General features: G+C 47.8%; 3 protein-coding genes across 5 annotated transcripts in view; 1 reads left to right on the forward strand and 2 right to left on the reverse strand.

The window, feature by feature from the left end:
- The window catches only part of LOC122746246 (zinc finger protein 420-like), a 101,367-nt gene extending 75,993 nt beyond the window's left edge, over positions 1-25,374 (reverse strand). The window contains exon 1 of the mRNA XM_043991713.1: positions 25,204-25,374. The gene's annotated coding sequence lies outside the window, so the exon portion shown is untranslated. The remainder of the gene's footprint in view (positions 1-25,203) is intronic.
- LOC122749581 (zinc finger protein 420-like) overlaps positions 1-27,776 on the forward strand; it is a 410,887-nt gene that overhangs the window by 368,434 nt on the left and 14,677 nt on the right. The window lies entirely within an intron of this gene.
- Positions 1,657-27,016, reverse strand: LOC122749610 (zinc finger protein 69 homolog B-like). 3 transcript variants are annotated; one of them, XR_006355690.1, is made up of 5 exons: positions 26,510-27,016; positions 15,154-15,280; positions 8,878-8,932; positions 7,534-7,648; positions 2,206-2,332 (listed from the first exon to the last, which is right to left on the reverse strand). XR_006355690.1 is itself a non-coding variant. In XM_043996055.1 (4 exons), exons 2-4 carry the CDS (start codon positions 8,923-8,925, stop codon positions 1,907-1,909), a joined length of 357 nt encoding a protein of 118 aa, XP_043851990.1. In that variant the 5' UTR covers positions 8,926-8,932; positions 9,042-9,728; the 3' UTR covers positions 1,657-1,906. The 3 variants fall into 3 exon arrangements, 2 of the variants coding, with proteins under 2 accessions (XP_043851990.1, XP_043851989.1); XM_043996055.1 differs by lacking the exons at positions 7,534-7,648; positions 15,154-15,280; positions 26,510-27,016 and adding exons at positions 1,657-2,088; positions 9,042-9,728; XM_043996054.1 differs by lacking the exons at positions 7,534-7,648; positions 15,154-15,280; positions 26,510-27,016 and adding exons at positions 1,668-2,088; positions 10,266-10,281 and having other exon boundaries at positions 8,878-9,226.

Genomic DNA, 27,776 nt, shown 5'->3' on the forward strand with positions numbered 1-27,776 from the left:
CTCTTCTACAGTAAGTCTCCAGCAGGTGGCATCATTCCAATCGTTACACTAGCTATGGGACCCTGGACAAGTAACAACCCCAATTGCCTTAAACATCTGGGACCCAGTTCAGTTGTCCTAATGATGTGGGATGGAATTAGGGGTCAAATTGATCCTGAGTCATCTCAAAAGAATTACAAGACTCAGTGACTCAGTTTCCCAAGATTTGTTGCAATACTGTGAGTGACCACAGGGAGAGAACCAGAATACTGGAAAGGTATTTCTTCAATAGTGAAAGAAAAGACTGTTCTCTAACTGGGATCTAACTCCCATCTGCAGCTAATATCTGAATTAAAGCTTGGGTCTTAGGTTTTTCTGTTAACCCTTTTTTTTACCTCCTACATCACTAATATATATCTTTCCAGTGGACTGAAAGGTTCATATATGAACTAGTGTAAGATTATCCAGGCATAGGCCTAGCTGAAATGACCCCCCCAGTTCATCCTAATGTGACTGGAATTTCCTTCCTGACCCTCAAATTCTCTTTAGTGTGACTGGCCTCTCCTCCACAGTGTATGTTTATGTCAGGAGTGACCTGAGGAGGAGGATAACAACCTTGAGGGACCCTGGCCAGGCCCTCCAGGCTGCACTGAAACTGCCCCTGAATTCCCAGACTAGCCAATCCTGGGAATCGACATGCATTCTTCTGGGGTCCTGGCAGGGGTGGCCCCTCCTGGGGCTTCATATAAGGACGGACATCATTCCAACATTCTTGGCAGCAAGTCTTCTCTGTCCTCAGACATTTAAGCTTGGAGTCCAGTCTCCCCAAGGGGTAGATGCGTTACCCGGACCTTCCAGGTCAGGACTCTGGAGGCTGCAAACCATGACTCCCCAGCTAGAAAAAATCCAGATGTTGGTGCTCTCCTGACATGGTGGTGTTTTCATTTTCTGTTTCTTTTAGGAACCATACCTGTGGGGCATACACAGCATTGCCCCAGACCCTCCTGATCAGGACTCAAAGGCTGTGAATAGGGATTCCCCAGCCACTAAATTGAGAGTTGATTCGGTGATGTTTTCTTTGCTATATATATATATTTGCAGGACTTGCTTTATGTGTGATCATACTAAGCTGTATTAGATATTTTCTTTATTAAACTGATCTGCTTTTACCTTTCCTTTAATTATTATATTCTATTAAAACTCATTTCAATCTCTATTTGAGAGTGTGTCCTTTTGTAGGAGCAATTCAAAACCAAACTTCCTTAACCAAACATGGACCCAGATGGCTTTGGAGGAGAGAGGTCAGGTGACTTTGCACAGCCCTCCCTCACTTAAATCCAATTCACTACAAGTCATGACATCACCTCCCAATGTCATCATCCTCTTAGAGAATGAAGGACAAACAACTACAGCAACAAGTCTGTCTTTCTCCATGGATCTGACAGCTAAAACATTCCGTGCTCCCCTAATTTGCTTACGACATCACACTTTGTCTATATCATGGTCTCATTTTGACCTAATTTGGTATATGCTGGGAGATGTTGCTATACCCAATTTCTGCAAAAGAGTTTTCCAGTTTCTCCAGCAGATTTTTTCATTAATTCCTTTGATATTCTTGACCTTCCTTTTAAGTGAATTTAAAGTTATTTTTCTAGTTTTATAAAATATTTTTTGACCCTTTCATCAGTATGGCATTGAATGACTAAACTAATGTAGTTAGAATTGTCATTTTTATTATACTGCATTGGGCTACACATGAGCAATCATTTTTCCAACTGTTTAAATCTGTTTTTATTCGTATTAAAAGTGTTTTGTTAATGTGTTCATATAGTTTCAGGGTTTCTCTTGGCAGGTAGAGTCCCAAGTCTCAGATGAGAAATAAAAGATTATGGCCTGAAGGTCTTATTAAGTCATATTGGTTATACTCCTAATGTTTCTTTGCAGTGTGGATTCCCTGATGTGCAGCAAGACTAGAGCTGTGTGTGAAAGTCTTTCCATACTGTTTACATGCGTAAGTTTTCTCTCCAGTGTGGATTCTCTGATGTGCAGCAAGACTGCTTATTCCATTATGGATGCTTATTCCATTCTCTTCCTTTCCCAACATCTGGACTGGAATTTAGGGAACAAAGAAGGAAGAGTCAGGATAAACTCACTATTTGTGGCAGGATCAGGAGCAGTGAGCTACCCTGTCAGTAGCTCAGGGTCACCAGAGGCAAAGGTCCTTACCCACAGAGAGCAGGTTCTGGGCATTCTCCAGCATGACCTCCTTGTGCAGCTCTTTCTGAGAATGGTCCAAGAGGCCCCACTCCTCTGGGGTGAAATCCACAGCCACATCCTTGAAGGTCACCAACTCCTAAACCACCAAAGGTCACATGATTTAGAGCTGAAAAAGACTGCAGAATTCATCCAGTCCAACCCTCATCAACTGAGAGGAAGAAACTGCAGCCCAGAAGGGATTTGCCCCCAACTGCTCTAATCTTGGGGAGGGTCAGAGACAGCACTTGAGACCATATCCAAGAAGCGCCCAATGGGAGAGTGAGAAAAACAGTTTGTATTTGAAGTGAGAATCATTTTGGAATAATAAAAGTTGGAGAAATGTCTTACTATGAAATGCTTCTCCCCATAGACTCAGAGAGAAGGTATGTGCTCTATGAGTGAGGTATGAGAGTCTGTGGAGAAGAAAGCAAGGTGATGTGAAATTCATCCTCACCGGAAGGGATGTTACATGTCAGAAGGGGCATGTTAAGAAATTTTATAAAACATACGTGAGAAATTAACAAATACTGTGTACTTTGGGGTGAAAAACATTACTAGTCATCACTGAGAAGAGAGCAAAGAAAAAACCCCTAGTTAATTTCCTAAAAGGCTGAAATAAAGTCCTACCTAATTATGAAGGGGATTTTTCCCCCTTTTTTTTTTTTAAGAGATTAAAACCACACCAACTTAAAAGCCTTCCCCACAGAGGGTCTGTCCTCTGTACTCTGACATCAGCACATACTGCTCCAGACCACCCTCAAGTCCAGTAAACCAAAAGATTTGAATGATGCCAGCTAATTAATTAGGTTTGATAGTATGGAAGGGACACCTCTCCTCCTGTCTCTCTCTTTTCCTGGGAACACTAGAGGGTTCAGAGACACTTTTACTACCTCTCCTTTCTTAACTTTCTGAGTCATGTGCTCTCTCTTTACTAATATTTAATATGCTTTAATAAATGTATCATGCCCAAAACTGATGTTAAAGCCTGTAATTTATAAGTAGCAATATATTAGAAACTCCAATTAAATTCCCTAAAACTGGGGACAGAGATTGGGCACCCCATAAATTTTTTTTAAATTTTTTTTTTTGTGGGGCAATGAGGGTTAAGTGAATTGTCCAGGGTCGCACAGCTAGTAAGTGTCGTGTCTGAGGTCAGATTTGAACTCAGGTCTTCCTGAATCCAGGGCTGTTGCTTTATCCACTGTGCTACCTAGCTGCCCCTAATAAAATTTTTTTTGTTTTTGTTTTTGTTTTGTGAGGCAATTGGGGTTAAGTGACTTGCCCAGGGTCACACAGCTAGTAAGTGTCAAGTGTCTGAGGCTGGATTTGAACTCGGGTACTCCTGAATCCAGGGCCGGTGCTCTATCCACTGCGCCACCTAGCTACCCCCCCCCCCATAAATTTTTAAACACAAAACTATTAATCACAAATTGATATGTGGAAATTTATTTTGATTTGGGGACCCTACCTTTAGGCTGAGATTAGAAAACCTTAGGCCCTCAGGGTCTCTTCCCCTCCCCCTCTGCTTAGGCTGAGCCATAAAGCCCCATGGGCTATACAAGAGGCCAGGTCAGACAGCAGGGGAAAAAAGCCTCCAGCTCCCTCTGACCTGAGCGGAGGTATCTGAGAGATGCTGGGCTCTGGCTTGGCCTGTGCTGGGGCACGTGAGGCTGGAGCACAGCACCAACACCCCCCCCACCAGCTGCAGCCCTGGCTATCGGATTAGTTTGGTCTGTGGGGGCAAAGGAAACCCCGAGATTTGAGTGGAGAGAAAAGGTATATATAGACCTGGGAGTGAGACAGGGGGGACAGACTAGATAGACAAGATTGAAGGGGGGGGCAGACAAGGACGGAGGAGAGAGGCTGAGAAGAGGTTGAGGGACGAGACAAACAGTAACACAGGACTAGGAGCAAGGAGGACAGGCCGGCGGACAAGATTAGAGGGGCAGCAAAGGCGGCAGAGGGCAGACTGACGGAGCAGACAGACAGAAGGTTGGTGAGAGAAACACAGGGGTTCTGTGGTGGCAGTAAGGAGAGGAAAGTTAGAAGCAAGGGGATTTACAAAGTGAAAGGGGCTCAGAGTTAGAATTAAGGACTGAGGTGAGAGGCAGCTAAGGCCCTTATTGTATTCAAGAAGTTTGAAGCACAGCAGGTAGGAAAGAGACCTCAGGACGGCAGTCAGGTTCTACATTTTATTTCGCTGTATTCTTAATTTTCAATAGTATCTCATAAATAAACTCTGCTTTGATTATTTACTTAAGAGGCTCCTTAACATTTTGCTTATCAATTTGGGAGTGGAGCAGTGTGGTGGAACTTTATAAATGGCCCACATTAAATTAAAGGCAGTCAGATAGCCAGCTAGTCAACAGTCCCCAGATTAGTCCTCCAGTGACATTAGCACCCCCAAATTAGGCTAGTCATTAAAAATATTTCACAGATACTGCTATTCTGTCACTGATTATACATGTGTGTATAATATATGGGTATATGTATGTATGTATCATACACCTACCCTAGTGATAATGATGTGAAAATCAGTGGCATTAGTGAGAGCAGAGAAAGGATGTTTGAAAGAGATGAGATCAATTCAAAGAGACCCAGGATCACCAATTATTTGTTATGGTGAACTGAAAGTTCCTTTTGGCTACAGGGTGGAGGACTACATGGAAGGTGGAATCCCTTCCAACTCTCAAAAGTCTGAAATTCAGGGAAATAATGTAGGCTTGGGGATGGTAGAATTTGATATAACTGACTGGAAATTAAAGTAGTGAGAAAAGAGCCAAAGATAACAGAAAGGTGTCAAACCCAGAAGCCTGGGTGAATAGCACCACTAATGCCAGAAATTGTGAGATCAGAAGGAGGGAACAGTTCAGGGGAAGAACAAGTGCTGTTGAATGGAACGTTGAGCTACATTTGCTGGTGTCTTGTGGCAGTTTAGAGGTGCTCACTGAGCATCTGGAAGGATTATCAGGGTTGGGAATAACCACTGATTAGCCCTTGGTATTGTATTTAAAGCTGTGGTCATGAGTGATAAAGACAATGGACAAATTATGGAGAGGGAAAGAGAACCAAATCTTGAGAATGATTTCTCAGGGGCAGCTAGGTGGCACAGTGGATAAAGCACCGGCCCTGTATTCAGGAGGACCTGAGTTCAAAGCCGGCCTCAGACACTTAACACTTACTAGCTGTGTGACCCTGGGCAAGTCATCTAGCCCCCATTGCCTCTCAAAAAAAAAAAAAAAAGAAAAGAGAATTATTTCTCTTCAGGGTACCAAAGCAGTTCAGGTAACAAGGAAAGAGAGACAGAGGTCGAATGAGAGAGGTAGAATGGAAAAGAAGGGAGGATGAAGCAAGTAGAAAAAGAGGCAACTAGGAAGAGATGGTGGTCAGTCCCATCAGCTGCTACAGAGAGAGCCAGATTAACAATTACTTAAAATAGTGAGTGATTTAGCATCTACAATGGGCCAGACACTACACTAAGCACTTTAGAAATATTATTTCATTTGATCCTCACAACAACTTGCATGGCAGATGCTATTGTTTTATTTTATTACTGTGTTTTTTCCCCTTGCAGGGCAATGAGGGGTTAAGGGACTTGCCCAGGGCCACACAGCTAGTAAGTGTCAAGTGTCTGAGGCCAGATTTGAACTCAGGTCCTCCTGACTCCAGCACCAGTGCTTTCTCCACTGGGCCACCCAGCCTTCCCGGCAGATGCTATTCCCATCCCCATTTGATACTTGAGGAAGCTGAGGTAAACAGTGGTTAAGTGACTTGCCCAGGGTCATACAACCATTAAAGTCTGAGTCTGAAAGTGAGCGTAGATCTTTGTCACTGCTGGCCCAGGACACTACCACCTAGCTTTCTCTAGGAAATCAAGAGAGTCTGTCAGTGGGTAAACATCAGTTAAGCAGTGCCGGGCATTTGGCGAAGTTTGAGGGGTACAAAGAGGTGGAGAAGCCATGGATAAGAAGTAAAGAATAAATAGAAAAAAGACCACAGTTCCCTGAACACTGCACTGGAGACACTGAACTCTTCACAACTACTGTGCAGTGTAACAACTGGAATGACGCCACCTGCTGGAGACTTACTGAAGCAAAACTCTACCATGAGGAGAAGGCCTCTGAGGACAAGACATGTGGCTTTTCTTTGGCGTCAGGAAGTAATGTTGGCTTGTGGGAGGAAGAGGGGGCGAGGCTGGCTCTCTCTCTCTTTCACCAGGACTCTCGTGGAGAGCTGGGGAGGAGAACTGAAGCTCCCCGAGATAGAGGAATCTAGGCCTTTCTCTCTCTCTTTACCAAATCCTAATTCTCCTTAATAAATGCTTAAAAGTCTAACTCTTGCTAAATCTTATAATTTATTGGTGACCACTTATTAGATATTTCACAGACTAGCTAGAATTTCAGCCCCTTACAGTAGGTCTAGCCTTCCAAGCAGGTAGGATGTCACCTGTTTATTACTGGCTGACCCACAGCTCTCCATTTTCTCTGCAAAAGATAGGAGGTACTTTATCCAAAGCTTTGATCCAATCAAGGTGAATTATTCCCACAGTATTCCCCCTCACCTGTGTTTGGGCCAAATTCAGTATGGGGAGAATTGGGCAGCTCACCATAATATTGGGGTTCAGAAAATAATGGGGGACCTCTAGGTCCAGAGTTTCCCTTTCTCTCAGGCTAATAAAAAAGGAGATTAACATCCTTTTTTTCACAAACAAATCAGGTTTTATTAATGGGAACAAATCTTACAACACAAGTGAAGTTAATAGAGCTAGGGACAATAAGAAAGGGGACAGAAAAAGGGAAAAATATGACCCACTTCCCAGATGGTTAGAATCTAAATCTCTAGGGTAAAAAGGCCCCGAGGTACCTCAGCTACTGAGAACAAATTGGCTCTGGCAAAAACTAACTCAAACCCTAAACCTGTTTCCAGCTCAGCTGGCTTAACGAGCCAGCCTCACTTCAACAACACAAACTCACCACCACCTCGAATCTGTAGTTCTAAGGAGAATCAGCTTGGCAGTCTTCTCCTGGTTAGGTCTGCAGATCAAAACACACCCACCTCTTCTCTCTCTACCTTCCTTCCGACCCTCTCTGAGTATCCTCTCCCCCTTCCCGACTCTCTCACAGGAAGGGTGGTTCCATAGCCATGCTGAGTCTCCAGTTGAGCTGTCCCCATTATACTTGGGCCAGGCCCCTGTGGGCATGGGGGAACTCCCAGGTGGGGCTTAGGTACTTAGTTTGATACTTTGCCTCAATAAATGTTCCTTGTATTGTTTGTTCTATAATCTCTTTAAGTACACACCCGTCTTCTCTTAGGCTTTTAAAGCTGGCATCTTTTCATCTGACCCCGATGAAGCAAAGATGGGGTGATGGAAACCCTAAATCCCAATTAATTCCTTACAACCGCATTAATAATCCTGTAAGAAAACAAAGGAAATGAGTGCGGCCTGGAAGTCGCTCGTGTCTCCCTCCACTCTAGACCATCATCCATGCAGGGGCCAAAGTCATCTTCCCAAAATGCCAGTCAGGCAATGGCATTCCCCAGGCTTCCAGTGATGTTCCGGATCTACTGTCAAACTGCCTGTTGCCTTCCCAAAGCCCTCGAAGCCGGGCGCTTTCCTCTTCCCGTCTCCTAATTGATGATGCATCCACAGCAGCCCCACTGCCATTCTTCATTCCTGACCCTCCACCTCCTGACCCCGTCCTCAGTGCCTGGAATTCTCTTGCTCTCAGCCCCCGCATCCCCCCAGGCCTGGCTTCCTTCGAACACAACCTTCCGGCAGAATGGTTTTTCTGCACCCCCACCTTCAGCACTAGAGCCTCCCCTCGGAGGTTGCCTCCTACTCACCCTGTACAGAGTGTTTGCATGTGTTCTCCCTCCTTAGCATGAAGGGGAGAAGCTTGCAGGGTTCTGTCACTTTTCCTTCTGTCCTCAACATTGAGGGCTATGGCCTCATCCATACCAAGTGCTTAAGAAATACTTGTGGACCAATGACAGTGCCTCGGCCTTTGTCCTTGCTCAGAACGCCATCCTCCTCATTCTACTGCCTCCCTTATCACCTAGATAGAAACTCATCTTTTCCCTCATGTTTGAAAAACTACCTCCCCGTTCATCCTAGCCCAGCCCAAGAAGGCACGGACATGTGGCTGCTGCATGACACTGCTCACACTTCCTGAGCTTGTATCATTCCTAGAACCTCTTCTGTATGACCCAGACCTGCTCTCTGGGGGGTCTGCCCATCAGAGTTCACACAAATGAAAGCTTCACTTCCTTACCTCAGGGCTCCCTCAGGGGCTCCCACGGGAGCTGGGAAGCCCTTTTACCTACCTTTAGGGGAACCAGACGTGAATTATACCCGATAGCCAGAGTAACTTCAGTTTGGGCACCACACTTCAGGAAGAGTATTGATAAGACAGGGAACACCCCAAGAAGGCCAACCAGGATGGCTGGGGCTTCACTGAGGGCAACGGTCTCTGCCCTTAGCTGCTCCCCATCGGGGAGGATCGTCAAAGGGTCTGGCCTCGCCTCCCGGCTTGGTCACCGACTAACCTGGGTGACCATCAGAAAGTCACTAACCCTCTCTGGACCTCAGCTTTCTCATCTGGAAAATGAGAGGGGGCTCCAGGACAGAGCAAACTGACTCACCTGGGACCGGGCTACTGGGAGCCCAGAATTCCTTTCCTCTTCTTCCATGTCTTTGCTGGAGAGGAGAAAAAAGTCTTGAGAAGGACGATGCTGCCCCACGCATGCCAAACCCGCCCCATGCCAAAGCCGCCTGCGGGGGTGCCCAGAACACAAAAAGAGCAAACCGCGCCCCCTCCCACGGGGAGGGCCAAGGCTCTGAGACCCCAGATCTGCCGCTGGAACCACGGCTGGGGCAGCCAGGCCTGGAGTCAGGAAGACCGCTCTTGCATTTGTCCAATCCGGCTCAGACACTGACTGGCTGTGTGACCCTGGCCCAGGCTCTTCACCCCGTTGGCCTCAGTTTCCCCATCTGTAAAGTGAGCCAGAGAAGGGACTGCAGTAACAAAAAGCCACTAAACAAGAAATCACAGCAGGAGCCCCGGCCAGGGCTCGGGTCCGGCCCCTCTGGGCTCTCCCGGGCATGAAGACAAATGGTCTGGCTCCCTCCTGGCTCAGAGGAGACCAGGACCAGGCCTGGGCGGCTCCGCATCCCGCCATGAGGCTTGGGAAAAGCTGGTCCGGCCCAGATGAAGTCCCGGGGCCTGGGCCGGTCCAGGGAGGAGCTCAAGCCCCTGCTGGCCTCCTGCCTACTGAGGCTGAGCCCTGGGCCAGGGCTGGGGCCCGAGCCGGCCTGGGAGGGTCTGCTCAGCCTCAGCATGGCCTGGCCAGGGAGGAGCCAACACGGGCCCCTGCGCACAGGCGCAGGTGCCCCTCCAGGGGCGGTGTGGCCTGGTGGGAGGGGCGGGGCGACCTGGCTGCCTCCTGAGGCCAGGCTCTTGGGCTGACCCCAGGCACAGGGAAAAGGAGGTGGGGGAGGGGTCCTGGGCCGGGGCAGGCTGGAACTCAGTGTCCATGGATGGGGCTTGCTCCGGAAAGGTCGAGGTCCCAGCGTCCTTGGCAATGTGTGGGGGAGACCGCCCAGGGGGCCCCCTCCGAGCCGGAGGGGCTGGCCCAAGGCCGGGAGACCCGACAAGCATTAAGCCCTACTCGATGCCGGGCCGCAAGGAAGGAAGCGAGAACAAGCTCGTCTGCCCTCCTGGCGCTTACAACCCAAAGGGGGCAGACGGATGGGGGCGGGGCGGCTGCTTCTCTCTGCTTGGGGGGGGGGGGCTCCTGTCTTCAGGCCCTCAGAGTCCTTGGGCTAATCACGAGAACAAGACCCCCCAGAGCCAACGAGGCCACACAAAGAGCCGGGAGGCCACCCAGCCCGGCCCGCCAGCTCCCGGCGACACTGCGCCTGCGCGGCGCGCTCGGCCTGGAACCCAACGGCCACACGCAGCGGCCTAACAGGGGAGGGCTGGCACAGGCCCGCCCGCCGCAGAGCGCCCCCTCCCCGTCCGCGCACTCACCCGTCCGACAGGCCCGGCACGGCGCTCTGCGCCTGCGCGGCAAGCTCCGCCCGCCTCCGCCCCCCCCCCCACCCCCAGCCAAAAGACAGCCGCCAGGAGTCCGGGAAAGAGGCTCTGGAACCAGCGCGGCCGCTGCTCAAAGGATTCTGGGAAGTGTAGTCCCGAGGGAGAGTGGGCACTTGAGAAGGGGAAGTGTTGGGGAAAGGGCCTCGCGCTGGGCGGCCACAGTGAGCATCACCTGGATCAAGCCCGCCCCCTTCCCTCTGGAAGCCGCTGCCATTCCCGCACAGAAGGATCAGAAAACACTTTAACTGGGGTATCCATTAGTCAGCCCACCAGCATGACCAAGCCCTGCCCTCCAGGAGCTTAGAGTCTCCAGCAAACAAGCACATGCAGAGCAAGCTGTACTGGGACCAGACCTTGGGAGACCTGAACAGGGAAGCTGGAATTAGGAGGGGTGGGAGAGGCCAGACCCAGAGGCCATGGGAGCCACAGCAGCTTGTGGAGCAGGAGGCACCAGATCTCAGACCCTTAGGGCCACTCAGACAGGGAGGCTGGGCATGGTATTGTATGAGATGATTATGGATTTGAGTCAGATTAAACTCTGGGAATGGGGTCTGGAAGATATCCAGCTCCACCCCAGTATAGTTAGTTTAAAAGTTTATTGCTTGTCAAATTCTCACTGTCTCCTTTAAGTTTTATTGCCAATTAACAGTATTTTTACTTCTGCTCAGTCTCCCCACTTGTCAGCTACGTCTTAGTTTTATCTGGAATCCATCATGTGTCAGAACCCCAGTCCCTGTTGAGTGGGTCAGGGAGTTTGCCCACCAGTTCAATACTTGGGACTCAAGAAGAAAGGACGGGGCTCGGCACAGGATGCAGCAATTAAGTTGAGACCAGATGTTAAGTGACATGTCTCTTTTTCTCAGAGCAGAATCCCCTTGGCCCTGGGGTCCCAACAATGGATTCTTTTCTTCCCAACATAGCCGAAGATAAAATTTAACCCTGTCGTCCTTCTAGAATTAACAGGACTACAGAACAATGCTGAAGCACCTGAGTGACTCTTCCTGTTATTCAGGTTGAGTATCTTTAGAGACAGGGGCCAGGAGAGGGGAGTCAGTGGGAACTGTGAGATCTGAAACATCTGACTGTCACTCCCCCGTTTCCTCTTCCTTTAGTTTTACCTTGTTCCCCCTCCCCTTTTCCCCCTTGTTCCTGGAACACGTATGCATGTCTCCCTACATTGATCACGAGCTAAACACGCACCCTGGATGAGACAGGATTGGATGTTAGATTGTGAGCTCGCCCTAGTGTACGTGGGGACTTCCCCTATAAAAGGTCAAGGCATGTATTAGCTAGCGAGGCTCAGGCATTGAGTTTGCCCATTCCCATGGGAATGTAATAAATCTGTCTCTGCTTGACTTGGTGGTCTCTTCGAGTTATTTGGGTAAACTGAGGCAGTTTGCCCCATACAGTATCCAGTGCTTTTGGATTTTTTATTTTATTTTGCTGGGCAATGAGGGTTAAGTGACTTGCCCAGGGTCACACAGCTAGTAAGTGTCAAGTATCTGAGGCCAGATTTGAACTCAGGTCCTCCTGAAACCAGCACCAGTGCTTTATCCACTGTGCCCCCTAGCTGTCCTGATTTTGATCTTTTAAACACTTTTAGATGTGCATAAAAACCGTTGAAAAATGTTTAGTATTTTAAAATAAATAAAAATAGAAATGATTAGAATTGACAAGCTTTCCATTGGTTAACTTTGATTTCACTCTCAGTTTCCCTCATCCCAATCCATGAGTAGCTTTCCTAATGGAGAGTCCTGGAGAATTTCCAGGGTTGTGCTATTTCTAATGCTCTTCTTGACTTTCAAACTTTCCTTACCACAACACAAAGCCAGGCAAAAATAAGAAGAGGAATAAAAAAATATTCATTAATTTCAAACTGACCAAGTGTTAACATGATCTTCCCCTGCTTGTCTGATTAACCAGGCTAAAGTTAGAAAAGGGCTCCTTAGGTGGTTAAAGAAACTCATTTGAAAATTTAAAGGGAAAAAAGCAGCTACTTAGCAGGTACTTTGAAATTTAAAGGGACAGGGGCAGCTAGGTGGCACAGTAGATAAAGCACTGCTCCTGGATTCAAGAGGACCCGAGTTCAAATCTGCCCTAAGGCACTTGACACTGACTAGCTGTATGAGCCTGTGCAAGTCACTTAACCCTCATTGCTGACCCCCACAAAAAATTTAACGACACAGGCACATAGGAGAAATATAAAATTTCTTACCCAACTTTTTTTTTCCAATTGAGATAAGATTGAGGGATTCAGCACCCCCTTCATGGTCGGCCAAACTGTGACTGGTAAACCTAAATGTGTGGTCACCTTACCAGTCCCCCAGTGTAGGGAAAACTAGCTAGGATTTACTTATAAATTAGAAGCTTCAGCAACAGCTAGGCATTAAGCATTTATTAAAGTATATTAGTGGTTAGCAAAGAGAGAACACAAGTCTCTCAAAGAATAGAAAAACCTAGCTTAGATTTCTCTGGGAGAGAGAGAACGCTGCCTCCACCGAGCAGACACAGGCTACCAAGAGAAAGATCCTGTGTCTCTCCAATCAGAAGCTCCCTGGAGGTCAAGAAGAAGAGTTGGTCCCTACACATTGCTCCAAGCTAATTGGCTGGTAGCATTCAAGTCCACTGATTTACCTGATTTGAAGGGGGTCCATGAACAGAACACACCTAGGTCAGAGTTCAGATGCTCTGGCTGGAACAAGGTTTTGTGAGGAAACTTCTGGGACACTGGCCTGACCTTAGAAAGGTCAACACATGCTCTCTCAGCAGGGTGGGGGGCACCCTAGTAATAATACTCATTTCTTTTTTTGAGGCAATTGGGGTTAAGTGAATTGCCAAGAGTCACACAGCTAGTAAGTATCAAGTCTCTGAGGCCGGATTGGAACTCAGGTCCTCCTGAATCGAGGGCTGGCTCTCTATCCACTTCACCTCTTAGCTGCCCCTGGTAATAATATTCTCAAAACACTGAGTCAATTTCCTGACCCCATTCCAGCCTGTCTTCTCCAGCAGATGGACCCCTCTATCATCCCACCCGCTTACCAGGAATTTTTGTAGCAGCAAGAAGCAGGAAACAAAGTGATTAGTAATTAATTGGGGAATGGCTGAAGAAATGATGAGCAGATAAATACTATAAAATATTGAGGAGGAATGACAAACAGTAGGAGTTCAGAAAATTCATTACTATAAACAGGATGAAATTTGGGATGTTTCATGAGGTCTCTTGTTGGGAGATCCAACAAAGTCTGTGTTGGAACAGGAGGGCTTCCCTTGTTAAGCAGATCCCGAAGTTTTATCTCCAGCATGATTGTCCCAAAGTACAGTCAAGTATGAGCTCCAGGTGAAGCTCCTTCCACAAACACTGCTTTTAGACCCCTACATTCCAGGATCAATGTTGTCTACTCATCACCCTCTTCCAGACAAATGCCCCTGAGCACATTAGCTGAGTCTTTTCTCAGAGTGAATCCTCTGAGATAAAGACATGATGTCTGCCTGAAATCCTTCCCACACTGAGTTCATATACAGCTGCTCATCAAAATGAATTCTCTAATTTTGAACAAGCTCTAAACAACAACTGCTGGCATTTCCTCATTTGTCACAGGGATAAGATTTCTATGTAATATGAATTCTCAGATGAGAATAAGAGAAGATTCTGGCCTGAAGGTCTTAGCACATTGATTATACTCCTAATGTTTCTTTGCTGTGTGGATTCTCTGATGTGCAGCAAGTCTGGAGCTCACAGTGAAAGCCTTTCCACACTGATTACATTCTTAAGGATTCTCTCCAGTGTGGATTCTCCTATGCTTAGCAAGATTGGAACTGTCTGTGAAAGTCTTTCCACACTGATTGCTTACATAAGTTTTCTCTCCAGTGTGGATTCTCTGATGTGCAGCAAGATTGGAACTCTGTTTGAAAGCCTTTCCACACTGATTACATGCATAAGGTTTCTCTCCAGTGTGGATTCTCTGATGTGCAGCAAGACTGGAGCTCACAGTGAAAGCCTTTCCACACTGATTACATACATAAGGTTTCTCTCCAGTGTGGATTCTCTGATGTGCAGCAAGACTGGAACTCTGTGTGAAAGTCTTTCCACACTGACTACATTCATATAGTTTCTCTCCAGTGTGGATTCTCCTATGCTTAGCAAGATTGGAACTCAATGTGAATGTCTTTCCACATTGATTACATGCATAAGGTTTCTCTCCAGTGTGGATTCTCTGATGTACAGCAAGATTAGAACTCTGTGTGAAAGCCTTTCCACACTGTTTACATTCATAAGGTTTCTCTCCTGTGTGGATTCTATGATGGACAGCAAGACTAGAACTCTGTGTGAAAGCCTTTCCACACTGATTACATTCATAAGGATTTTCTCCAGTGTGGATTCTCCTATGCTTAGCAAGATTTGAATTGTCTGTGAAAGTCATTCCACACTGATTACATACATAAGTTTTCCCTCCAGTGTGGATTCTCTGATGTGCAATAAGATTGGAACTGTCTGTGAAAGTCATTCCACACTGATTACATTCATAAGGTTTCTCTCCAGTGTGGATTCTCTGATGTGCAGCAAGACTGGAACTCTTTGTGAAAGCCTTTCCACAACAATTACACACATTAGGTTTCTCTCCAGTGTGGATTCTCTGATGTGCAGCAAGACTGCTTATTCCATTATGAATGCTTATTCCATTCTCTTCCTTTCCCAACATCTGGACTGGAATTTAGGGAACAAAGAAGGAAGAGTCAGGATAAACTCACTATTTGTGGCAGGATCAGGAGCAGTGAGCTACCCTGTCAGTAGCTCAGGGTCACCAGAGGCAAAGGTCCTTACCCACAGAGAGCAGGTTCTGGGCATTCTCCAGCATGACCTCCTTGTGCAGCTCTTTCTGAGAATGGTCCAAGAGGCCCCACTCCTCTGGGGTGAAATCCACAGCCACATCCTTGAAGGTCACCAACTCCTAAACCACCAAAGGTCACATGATTTAGAGCTGAAAAAGACTGCAGAATTCATCCAGTCCAACCCTCATCAACTGAGAGGAAGAAACTGCAGCCCAGAAGGGATTTGCCCCCAACTGCTCTAATCTTGGGGAGGGTCAGAGACAGCACTTGAGACCATATCCAAGAAGCGCCCAATGGGAGAGTGAGAAAAACAGTTTGTATTTGAAGTGAGAATCATTTTGGAATAATAAAAGTTGGAGAAATGTCTTACTATGAAATGCTTCTCCCCATAGACTCAGAGAGAAGGTATGTGCTCTATGAGTGAGGTATGAGAGTCTATGGAGAAGAAAGCAAGGTGATGTGAAATTCATCCTCACCGGAAGGGATGTTACATGTCAGAAGGGGCATGTTAAGAAATTTTATAGGGCAGTTAGGAGGCGCAGTAGATAGAGCACTGGCCCTGGAGTCAGAAGTACCTGAGTTCAAATCCGGCCTCAGACACTTGTCACTTACTAGCTGTGTGACCCTGGGCAAGTCACTTAACCCCAATTGCCTCACTAAAAAAAAAAAAATTATAAAACATACGTGAGAACTTATCAAAGACTGTGTACTTTGGGGTGAAAAACATTACTAGTCATCACTGAGAAGAGAGCAAAGAAAGAAACCCTGGTTAATTTCCTAAAAGACTGAAATAAAGTCCTACCTAATTATGAAGGGGAATTTTTTCTTTTCTTTTCTTTTCTTTTTTTTTTTGCTGGGCAATGAGAGTTAAGTGAGTTGTCCAGGATCACACAGCTAGCAAATGTGACATATCTGAGGTTGGATTTGAACTCAGGTCCTTATGAAGGGGATTCTTAACAAATATTGGTTACAGGGCAGGTAGGTGGCACAATGGATGGAACAATGGCCCAGGATTCAGGAGGACCTGGGTTCAAACCTGGCCTCAGACACTTGACACTTACTAGCTGTTTGACCCTGGGCAAGAGAAACGACAAAAAACCATATAACTGATGTCCTATTTGTAACCTATATTTCTCATTGTTTCCTTTATTTCTATTACTGAAAATTGGAGCAATTAAGAGTCTTTAATCAGTTTTTTAAGCTTACCCACAAAATTACCAATTTTCCTTATCAGGCCTAGTGCCCTGCCCTAATTCTTCACAAAAGTTACAATCAATCATGTAGGAAGGCCACCCTTTTATAGATTGATCATTAATTAAACCCACTAATCTCTCCAATCCCTCTTTAAATCAATTAAATCCCTAACTTGATCTTATCCTAAGCTCTTCCACATCTTTTTCATTCTCTATCTTCCCTCATTCTCACTTCACCACCATGGGAGGGGATCACGTATTCCTGTACCGATTGGAATGACACCACCTGCTGGAGAGCTAGTGTAGGAAAGCTCCGCCATTAGGAGAAGGCATCTGAGGGCAAGCCATGCGGCTTTCCTTGGCTTCAGTGACATTTGCTCTTAGGAGCTGTCAATCAAGGCTACCGGCCAATTAGCTTGGAGATGAGTGTGCATGTGGATGGGATGTTGTCAGTTTCACAGGAGGCTTGTGGGATGAAGGAGGTGTGGCTCACTCTCTTTCTTGAGGACACTAGTGGAGAGTGGAGCTAGAAATGCCCTCTCCCTTTGCTAGACAGATGAATCTAGGCCTTTCTCTCTCTCTTCAGCAAATTCTTATTCTCCTTAATAAATGCTTAAAAGTCTAAACTCTTGCTAAAGCTTTGATTTATTGGCCACCACTCATTGGATATTTCAGACAGACTAGAATTGAGCCCCCTACACTCCAAACCTCCACAGAAGGAGAGGGTCAGCTCACACATCTCCCCATTTCTTCCCTGGGTGCCCAACTTTGAGACCAATGACTGGCTTCCCCATGTCCCAGTATGTGGAGCTCCTTGTGGCTTGGGAAGAGAGGGGGGCCCTACACCCTGCTCCAAGCTAATTGGCTGGTAGCATTCAAGTCCATTGATTGACATGACCTGAAGGTGGTCTTCAGTAACTTAACTTCCTTTAGTTAGGAGTTCCTGGGGGGAGGGGGGGTGAGTCCCCAACCCCCATTATTTTCTCACAATAGAGACACCTTGTGTGCACCTAGCTGCTGCCACATTATCTCCCAAGCAGACAGTGAGCCCCTTGAGGGCAGGGCCTGTTACTGTTTAAACCTTCCTTTGCATCCCCAGTAGTTGGCACAGTGCTTGGCACAGGAGCCACTGTCTAAATGCTCATTGACTTGACCTCAGAATAACAAAAGAGGGATGATTCAGAGAGACCAGGGAAGACTGGGGTGTTCTGAGCCAGCAGGAACTGAGCAGATCCAGGGGGACCATGTCTGCTCTGCTGACAGCACGGCACAGGACAACCTGTGTCTAACAGGATAAAGCTTCCTGGGCTCTGCTGGATTCCACCTTTGCTGAGGCTGGTCAGCTCTGTGGATGGGCTGCACTCACCTGGGATGGGGGTCTCTGGGTCCCCGGGATCATTCTCTCTGGCTCCAGGCTCTCTCCTTGGAATAGGCTTTGGTTATCTGCAGGCTGACCTGGGGAGGGAGAAGGATCTCAGAGTGAGGGAGACATTGTCTTTTCCTTTTCTTCCTATGAGGGTCAAGTTTGGAAGTGAACTTGGTCTGAAGAGGAAGGGGACTTGCCCCCCCTCTCTAATTCCTTCCTTGTACCCTCATGCCCCTCCCCCATCCTCCTGCAGAGACCCAGGAGGCAGAAGGGGCTTGGGATCCCAGATGGGAAGAGACCTGGCAGAGCCTCATTGACCTCAGACCCAGAGCTCTACCTTCATCTGATACTAGGGGTGAGATATGTAGGTCAGCCAGCTGTGATCTGTGGCATTTAAAATTACATGTGGGTTCCTTATTTCTGTCCCAAGTTTAGGGAACATTAGGTGGGGTTTCTAATATTGTGCTACTTATAAATGCACACATACAAAGATCCCCTTCTATATCTGCTTGGCTTGGGGGCAAAGCCTGCTCCTCAGGCGAGAATGAAGAGCTCTCCAAGGGAACTCAGGGGTTCTAAGAGGGGGATGGCATCCTGAGTACGGGAACAGCAGCATAAAGACAAAGCCTGGGCTGGGATCATCACAAAGAGGTGGAGTCCAAAGGCCAGTTTGGCTGCTCAGGGCTGGGTGAAGAGCAGTGGGTAGAACCCCCTTGGAGGGGGAGCTGAGACCAGGTTCTGAAGGGCTTTTAAATAGCAACCAGAGTATATGAATACAATGGAATACTATTGTGCTGTAAGAAATGATGAGCAGGAGGAGTTCAGAGAAACCTGGAGGGTCTTACGTGAGCTGATGATGAGTGAGATGAGCAGAACCAGAAGAACATTGTACACATTATCATCAACATTGAGTGTTGATCTACTGTGATGGACTATATTCTTCTCACCAATGCAATGGTACAGAAGAGTTCCAGGGAACTCATGATAGAAGAGGATCTCCAAATCCAAGAAAAAAAAAGAAAGAAAGAACTGTGGAGTATAGATGCTGATTGAACCATATTATTTCTTTTGTTTTGGGTGCTGTTGTTTTTTTTTTCCATTTTGAGGTTTTGCATCACTGCTCTGATTCTTTCTCTTGTAACAGGATTAATGCAGAAATAGGATTAATGTTATTATGTGTATATATATATATCTATATGTATATGTATAGAGATATATAGATATAGCCTATATCAGATTAGCTGCTGTCTAGGGGAGGGGGGAGGGAGGGAGAAAAATCTGAAATTGTAAAGCATGTATAAACAAAAGTTGAGAACTATCTTTACATGTAACGGAAAAAATAAAATATCTCATAAAAAATAAATAAATAAATAAATAAATAGCAACCAGAGGCATTGAGAATTGCTCATGGGTATTATGGGGGCCATGGGAATTTTCTGGCTGGAAGTGATATGGGGAGGACTGAACTTTAGGCCTGTAGGGGTCCATTAACTTCCTACCAAAGCCGATAGAGTTACTTAAGTCAACCCAGTTAAGTTCTTGGATAGGGCTGATGAGTGGAGGTGGCTCATAGTGATGGAGGAGGCAAAAAGGGGTTAACAGAAAAACCCAAGCCCCAAGCTCTAATTCAGATATTAGCTCTAAAAGGCAGTCAGACCCCAGTTACTGGATATCCTACAAGTCAGGAGGCTAGGTTCTCCTACCCACAGAAATCAGTACCCATAGTGGGGACAGAGGGAGGGAGGCAATGAAGACTTTAAATAAAATAACAGGCTATAGAAACTCAAACTAGGAATAAAATGATAAATGAAGATGTATTGAAACTAAGCGTGGGAATCAGAAAGAGACATGTGCAGGAAAGGCTAAATTGGTCCCAAGATTCACCTTATGACGGGGAAACCCCTAAAAGACACCTCCACTGAAAAAGGTACCTGCCTCAGGGTTGGCTGAGGACCCCAGGAACTCGAAATTTAAGCCACTCCCCCTTCTCAGACAAATGAATTGCCTGGGGCTAAACAATCTTTGTTAATTCCAGACTCTTGATTGCTTATAGATTCCCCCCCAAACAAATTATCCCCTCCCAAAGATTCCCAAACTTATTTCTTGGACTTTAGTTTATTATTGTTTGGGCCAAATTCAGTACTGGGAGAGTTAATTGGGCAGCTCGCCATAATATTGGGGTTCAGAAAATAATGGGAGACCTCTAGGTCTCTTCCAAACTGCCTTTTTTTTTAGTTATTTCTCCCAGACTGATAAGAAAGGAGACTAACAGCCTCTTTTCCACAAACAAATCAGGTTTTATTAATGGAAACAAAATTTACAACACAAGTGAAGTTATTAGAGCCAGGGACAATGAGAAAGGGGATAGAGAAAGGGAAAAATATGACCCACTTCACTGATGGTTAGAATCTAAATCTCTGGGGCCCCCAAGTACCTTGAATAAGCTCTGCTTCCTCTGCTACTCAGAACAGCTTGGCTCAAACAAAACTAACTCAGACCTTAAACTTGCTTCCAGCTCAGCTGGCCTAAAAAGCTGTCTCGCTTCAACAACACAAAGTCACCAGCCCCTGGAATCTGTAGTTCTAGGGAGAGTCAGCTATGCAGTGTCTCCCAGTTTTCGTCCGAAGCTCAAGCACCCCCAGATCCTCTCCCTTTCTTCCCTGCCTCTTCCACAGGAAGGGAGGTTCTTAGCCCTGCTGAGTCTCCAATTGGTTCAACAGACCCCCTGGGCTGTGCCCATTATTATTTGGCCAGGCTCATGTGGGCGTGGGGCAACTCCTAGGTGGGGCTTAGGGACTTTCTTGGATACTTGCAGTCAATAAATGTTCTTTGTGTTATTCAGTCTCACCTGATACACATGACAAGTCTAATTTCTTTGTTCTGTAATGTCTTCAAGTACACATCCATCTTCTCTTAGGTTTCTCAAGATTACATCTTTTCAATCTGACCATAATGAAGCAAAGATGGGGCCATGGAAACCCCAAATCACAATTAATTCCCTACATGATGTAACAAGGTTCATTTACATTAAACAGTTTCTGTCTGTGAGAAACTTCCTTTTCCCAAGGGCAGTTTCATGGCTCCCTGAGTTTGTAAAAACCCTGCCCTCAGTCCCCATCTCTGGGTATCCCTAGCTTCTGGCTTTGCCACACCAAGAGCTATAGTTCCTCTGCCCTGATTAAAGACCTTCTTTCTCCTATATTGATTGTTTCCTTAATTTCCAGGTTAACAAGACCTGCCTCCTCTGGCCCCACCACACATTCTGGGCAAGAGGAAACATGCCCATTGAAACAACCTTTGCAAGTCCTCAGAGGAAGGGTAACTTTCTCCCCAAATGACCTGACATCCTGCCTCTAGGACCCACCCACCCCAATGAGAAAAGCGGCTGCCCAGCCCCCCCCAGATGGACTAAGGCTGTGTAAAACCCTATTTATGCCTCTGCTTCCCCCCTTGTTCCCTTGAGATGCTCCCCACAGGGCAGCTGCCAGGGAGCTGATGCTACTTTACCTTCAGGCAGGGATTCCAGCTAGATGGGCCTGGAGGCAGGAAGAACCAAGTTCAAATCTGACCTCAGACACTTCCTCTGTGTGACTCTTGGTAAGTCCCTTGACCTCCTTGTCTCACTTTCCTCAACTGTACAATAAGGAGAATAATGGCAAATACCCCAAAGGCTGCTGTGAGGATTCCATTTCCCAAGTGCTCAGCAGTGCCTGGCACCTGGGTGCTAGAGAAAACCTAGCTCTGATTATTCTTATTGCTGTCCAGGAGGCTTTGGGGTGTTTGGGATAGAGGTAGGGGTCCTCAGGAATTCCTCTTTAAAGAATTACACCCTCTTGCACACAAATCCAATCCAGAATAAGATAATAGTTTATTTAGGGGCTGAGGAAGGGAAACCAAGAGAGAAATTCTTGGACTTCTCATGGGGAGAAGGCATGGCACAGGGCGTGGCTCTGAGATACCAGTCTCTTCAAGCAGGAGATGGGTAGATACTTTTAGAGAGGACTGATGGGGGTGATCATCTGACTGTGGAAAGTTTCCTACTTGGGGGAGGACCTTCCCCCACTGGTGGTGGCTGGAGGAACTGGGGTGAGGGGTGGCTGTGAATCTCTCTGCTCCTCAGGACAAAAAAGAGAGAAAAGAAAACCATATCACTAGCATTAAAAATGAAAAGGGTGAATATACCACTAATAAAGATTGTCATGGGGTGCAGAGCACCCCAGAAGTTCTCTGGGGCACATCAAGGAATCTCCTCCTTGAGAAACTAAACCAGAGAACAGATACCCTAGTGAGATAAGCCAAACCAGATCTGACTGAGCTAGCTTCAGGACCTCCACCCTTCATTCTGGTCTCCCTTACCCCCTTGAGATAAGTTTGGGTGTGGCTGTGGCCTTTGTGTCCTGAAGAGAAATCCATAGCCACCCCTCACCCAATTCCTCCAGCCACCACCAGTGGGGGATGGTCCTCCCTCACCAAAGGAACCTTCCACAGTCCAATGGTCACCCCTCCCCCCATCAGTCCTCTATAAAAGTACCTGCCAGTCTCTTGCTCAAGGAGATTGGTACCTCTGAGCCACGAGCTTTGTGCCTATCTCCCCATAAGAAGTCCAAGGATTTCTTTCATGGTTTCCCTTCCCTCTCCCTTCCCTTGCCCCTAAATAAACTACCACCTTATTTTAACTGCTTTTGTGTGCAAGAGGGTGTAATTCTTTAAAGAGGAATTCCTAAGAACCCCAACCCCTAACCCAACCCTGTACCCCACTTCCCCCATTACAAGATGAAATTAAAGCAAATACAAGGAGTTATTTTGCCAAAACATATGCCAATAAATTTAACAACTGAAATGAAATGGGGGGCAGCTAGTGGGTGCAGTGGATAAAGTGCTGGCCCTGGATTCAGGAGAGCTTGAGTTCAAATCCGACCTCAGACACTTGACACTTACTAGCTTTGTGACCCTAGGCAGGTCACTTAACCTTCATTGTTCCCCCACCCCACCCCAAAATAAAAGAAAAAAAAAAGAGAAAGAAATGAAATGGAAGAACATATACAGAAATATAAACTGTCTAGATTAGCAGAAGAGAAAATAGGACATCTAAATAGACCAATTTTAGAGAAAGAAATTAAACAGGCCATAATTGAGCTTCCTAAGAGAAAAGCACCAGGACCAGATGAATGTGGCTTCTACCAAATATTTAAAGATCAACAAATTGCAGTATTACATCAATGACTGTGATTAGAGGCAAAAAAGAATTCCTGCCAAACTCCCTTTTGTTTAGAATTGTGTTTTTCCCAAATTACATATAAAAACAAATTTTGACATCAAGTTTTTAAATAAAACTTTGTGTTCCAAATTCTCTTCCTCTCTCCCCATGCCACCCCACCAAGAACTCAAGCAATTCATTATAAGCTATACATAAGCAGTCATGCAAAACATTTCCACATTAGCCAGGTTGTGAAAGAAAACAGACAAAAATAAAACTTCAAATAAAGGAACTAAAAAAAAATTTATGCTTTGATCTGTATTCAGACACCATCAGTTCTCTCTCTGTAGAAGGACTGCATTTTTTTAATAAGACCTTCTGAGTTGTCTTGGATCACTGCATTGCTGAAAATAGCCAAATCATTCACAACAGATCATTTCACAATATTGTTGTTATTTTGTATACAATACATTTCACGTTGTATCAGCTCATGTAGGTCTTTGTGGGTTTTTCTGATAGCATCCTCCTCATCATTTTTTTATACAGTAAACTACAATTATACAGTACTTAAAAGACAGATTTCCTTACAATAAACCCATGAGGTTGATTATTGCAACAACAGTAATAGATATAGTACCTTATATGTGACAAAGAATTTTCCTCAGTATCTCACACTGTATGCCAAGATATGGTCAAAATGGACACATTATTTAGACATAAAGGGTAATACCATAAGCAAATTAAGGGAGGAGGGAATAGTTTACCAGTCAGACCTATGAATAAAGGAAGAATTTATGACCAAACAAGAGATAAAGAGGATTACAGCATTAAAAATGTATCATTTCAATTAAATTTAATTTAAAAGGGTTTGCACAAATAAAACCAATGGAGTCGAGATTAGAAGAAAAGTAAAAAGCTGGGTGGAAATTTTATACCAAAGTTCTCTGATAAAGGCCCATTTCTCAAATATATAAAAAAGAGTCAGATTTATAAAATACCCCCCAAAAAACCAACAATGGGGCAGCTAGGTGGCACAGTGGATAGAGCACTGGCCCTGGATTCAGGAATACCTGAGTTCAAATTCAGCCTCAGACACTTGACACTTACTAGCTGTGTGACCCTGGGCGAGTCACTTAACCCTCATTGCCCTGCCAAAAAAAACCCCCAAATTCTGAGGTACCACTTCACACCTATCAGAGTGGCGATTATGTTAGAAAAGGAAAATAACAAATGTTGGAGAGACTATGGAAAAATTAGGATGCTAATGCGCTTTTTTTTTTGGTGAGGCAATGAGGGTTAAGTGACTCACCCAGGGTCACACAGCTAGTAAGTGTCCAGTGTCCGAGGCCACATTTGAACTCAGGTCCTCCTGAATCCAGGGCCAGTGCTTTATCCAATGCGCCACCTAGCGGCTCCACTTAATGCACTCTTGGTAGAGTTGGGAATTGATCCCACCATTGTAGAGAGCAGTTTGGAACTATGCTCAAAGTGCTTTAAAATTGTGCCTCCCCTTTGACCCAGCAATGCCACTACCAGGTCTCTATCCCCCAAAAATCAAAAGAAAGAAAAAGGACCTATTTTGTACAAAAATATTTCTAGCAGCTCTTTCGGTGGTGGCAACAAACGGGAAACTGACAGGATGCCCATTAACTGGGCAAGGTCGAAGCAAGTTCTGGTGATTATGACGGAAGAATAGAAATGACGAGCGGGATGATTTTAGGACCACCTGGAGAGGCACATGAAGCCATGCCAAGTGAAATGCGCAGAACCAGAACTCTGTACCCAGTGGCAGGCACGTTCTAGGGGCCGCTGTGAAGGAGCGCTATTCTCAGCCGTGATACCTGACCCTTCTGAAGAACTTCGGACAAGGCTGTCCGTCTGCAGAAAAAGAACTGACGGCGGCGGAGGGCCAAGCCAGGCATCTTGTTTGACTTCGTGCCCTCCGGTCTGCGCACCCCTGCACAGCACAAGTCACACGGAAACACGTTTTCCACGGTGCCCAGGTACGATCCACAGCCAACTGCCTTCTCAGGAGGGCGGAGGGGCGGGAGAAGAGAAAGCCTGTGGAACTTGGAGAAGTCATTGTTCCAAAGGACGTCTGGGACCCGGAGCTCGCCCTTGTGGAAGCCCCCGATCCCCGCCTGCCAACTCCTGGCAGGGAAGCCTGTGACAAAGGAATGGGGCTCTAGGAGACCCCGCGCGCCTGGCCCAGAGCCGGGGGATTCCCAAGGAAAAGGAGCCGGACCCTGGGCTGGGAGCAGGGACAGAGACCGAAGCCACACCTACCCCAAAGCCTTCCCCCAGAGGCTCCGTCCTCGGGACTCTGCCCTCAGCACATGTTGCTCCGGGCCGCCTCAAGGCCAGGAAAGCCTGGAGCTGCGTGTGCCGCGGGTCATTCCCCGCCGCGTGGCCGGGAGCCTCAGGAAGGCGGCTCTTCCCCCTGCCCGGTTCTCGGAACCCAAGGGGTTGGGGGGGGGGGGGTCGGCTCGGCACGGCTCTGCGCTTGCGCAAGCTGCCCACGCCGTTCAAACTACCTTTCCCAGGAGACAGCGGGGCGCCTACGGAACTCAAGCGGGCGCCGGAGTGCTTTCTGGGTAGTGTAGTCCAGGGCCGCTTTCCGGGCTCCCGTTAGCGCACCCTTGGGCAGAGAGGACCAGCGTCCCCAGGGTTGGATGAGATGCCCCTGGCCTCTCACTGGCGCCCCCTTAACGGAGGAAAAAATGAAGGCTCGCAGCCATCCCGGACGCAGATCGGCCTGGCTGTGGACTAGGAAGTGACCGAGTGCCACAGCGCCCCCTTTCCCGGCCTTCAAGGCCCCCCAGAGCAAGGATTGCGCCCTCCCCCCACTATCTCTGTGTGGACTTAGTGCCCCCCCCAGGTTGGGTCCCTTGTCACCACATTTTGGAACAAAGATACCCCCCCCCAAAGATTGCGGATGGGTCTGGGCAGAGAGTAAAGAGACCCCCGGTGTTCTTGAGGAGCGGGGCGGCGGGGGGGGGGGGGGGGGGGGGGGGGGGGGCCACCGCCCCATGGGAGCTCGAGGCTCTATTCGGGATAAATAGGAAAGAACCAACCGAGGCAGCGGAAGTATTGGCTCCACAGTCCTGAACCTGAACCTGAATTGGGAGATGATCCGTCTGGGGCCTGACTACACATAGGGCACCCCGGAGGCCTTACCTTACCGGTGTCTTCCAGGAGCCCATTGTTCCAAATTCCCTTACCTCAGGGGCTCCCACGGGAGCTGGGAAGCCCTTTTACCTACCTTTAGGGGAACCAGACGTGAAATTATACCCGATAGCCAGAGTAACTTCAGTTTGGGCACCACACTTCAGGAAGAGTATTGATAAGACAGGGAACACCCCAAGGAGGCCTACCAGGATGGCCGGGGCTTCACTGAGGGCAACGGTCTCTGCCCTGTCTCTGCCCTTAGCTGCTCCCCATCGGGGAGGATCGTCAAAGGGTCTGGCCTCGCCTCCCGGCTTGGTCACCGACTAACCTGGGTGACCATCAGAAAGTCACTAACCCTCTCTGGACCTCAGCTTTCTCATCTGGAAAATGAGAGGGGGCTCCAGGACAGAGCAAACTGACTCACCTGGGACCGGGCTACTGGGAGCCCAGAATTCCTTTCCTCTTCTTCCATGTCTTTGCTGGAGAGGAGAAAAAAGTCTTGAGAAGGACGATGCTGCCCCACGCATGCCAAACCCGCCCCATGCCAAAGCCGCCTGCGGGGGTGCCCAGAACACAAAAAGAGCAAACCGCGCCCCCTCCCACGGGGAGGGCCAAGGCTCTGAGACCCCAGATCTGCCGCTGGAACCACGGCTGGGGCAGCCAGGCCTGGAGTCAGGAAGACCGCTCTTGCATTTGTCCAATCCGGCTCAGACACTGACTGGCTGTGTGACCCTGGCCCAGGCTCTTCACCCCGTTGGCCTCAGTTTCCCCATCTGTAAAGTGAGCCAGAGAAGGGACTGCAGTAACAAAAAGCCACTAAACAAGAAATCACAGCAGGAGCCCCGGCCAGGGCTCGGGTCCGGCCCCTCTGGGCTCTCCCGGGCATGAAGACAAATGGTCTGGCTCCCTCCTGGCTCAGAGGAGACCAGGACCAGGCCTGGGGGGCTCCGCATCCCGCCATGAGGCTTGGGAAAAGCTGGTCCGGCCCAGATGAAGTCCCGGGGCCTGGGCCGGTCCAGGGAGGAGCTCAAGCCCCTGCTGGCCTCCTGCCTACTGAGGCTGAGCCCTGGGCCAGGGCTGGGGCCCGAGCCGGCCTGGGAGGGTCTGCTCAGCCTCAGCATGGCCTGGCCAGGGAGGAGCCAACACGGGCCCCTGCGCACAGGCGCAGGTGCCCCTCCAGGGGCGGTGTGGCCTGGTGGGAGGGGCGGGGCGACCTGGCTGCCTCCTGAGGCCAGGCTCTTGGGCTGACCCCAGGCACAGGGAAAAGGAGGTGGGGGAGGGGTCCTGGGCCGGGGCAGGCTGGGACTCAGTGTCCATGGATGGGGCTTGCTCCGGAAAGGTCGAGGTCCCAGCGTCCTTGGCAATGTGTGGGGGAGACCGCCCAGGGGGCCCCCTCCGAGCCGGAGGGGCTGGCCCAAGGCCGGGAGACCCGACAAGCATTAAGCCCTACTCGATGCCGGGCCGCAAGGAAGGAAGCGAGAACAAGCTCGTCTGCCCTCCTGGCGCTTACAACCTAAAGGGGGCAGACGGATGGGGGCGGGGCGGCTGCTTCTCTCTGCTTGGGGGGGGGGGGGGGCTCCTGTCTTCAGGCCCTCAGAGTCCTTGTGATGTTGGCTGGAATTTGGGGGTCCAATCAATTGTGAGTCGTCCTAAAAGAATAACAAGATGCAGTGACTCAGTTTTCCAAGTTT

This window comes from Dromiciops gliroides, chromosome 3 (assembly GCF_019393635.1).
Source record: "Dromiciops gliroides isolate mDroGli1 chromosome 3, mDroGli1.pri, whole genome shotgun sequence".
Classification (NCBI taxonomy): Eukaryota; Metazoa; Chordata; class Mammalia; order Microbiotheria; family Microbiotheriidae; genus Dromiciops; species Dromiciops gliroides.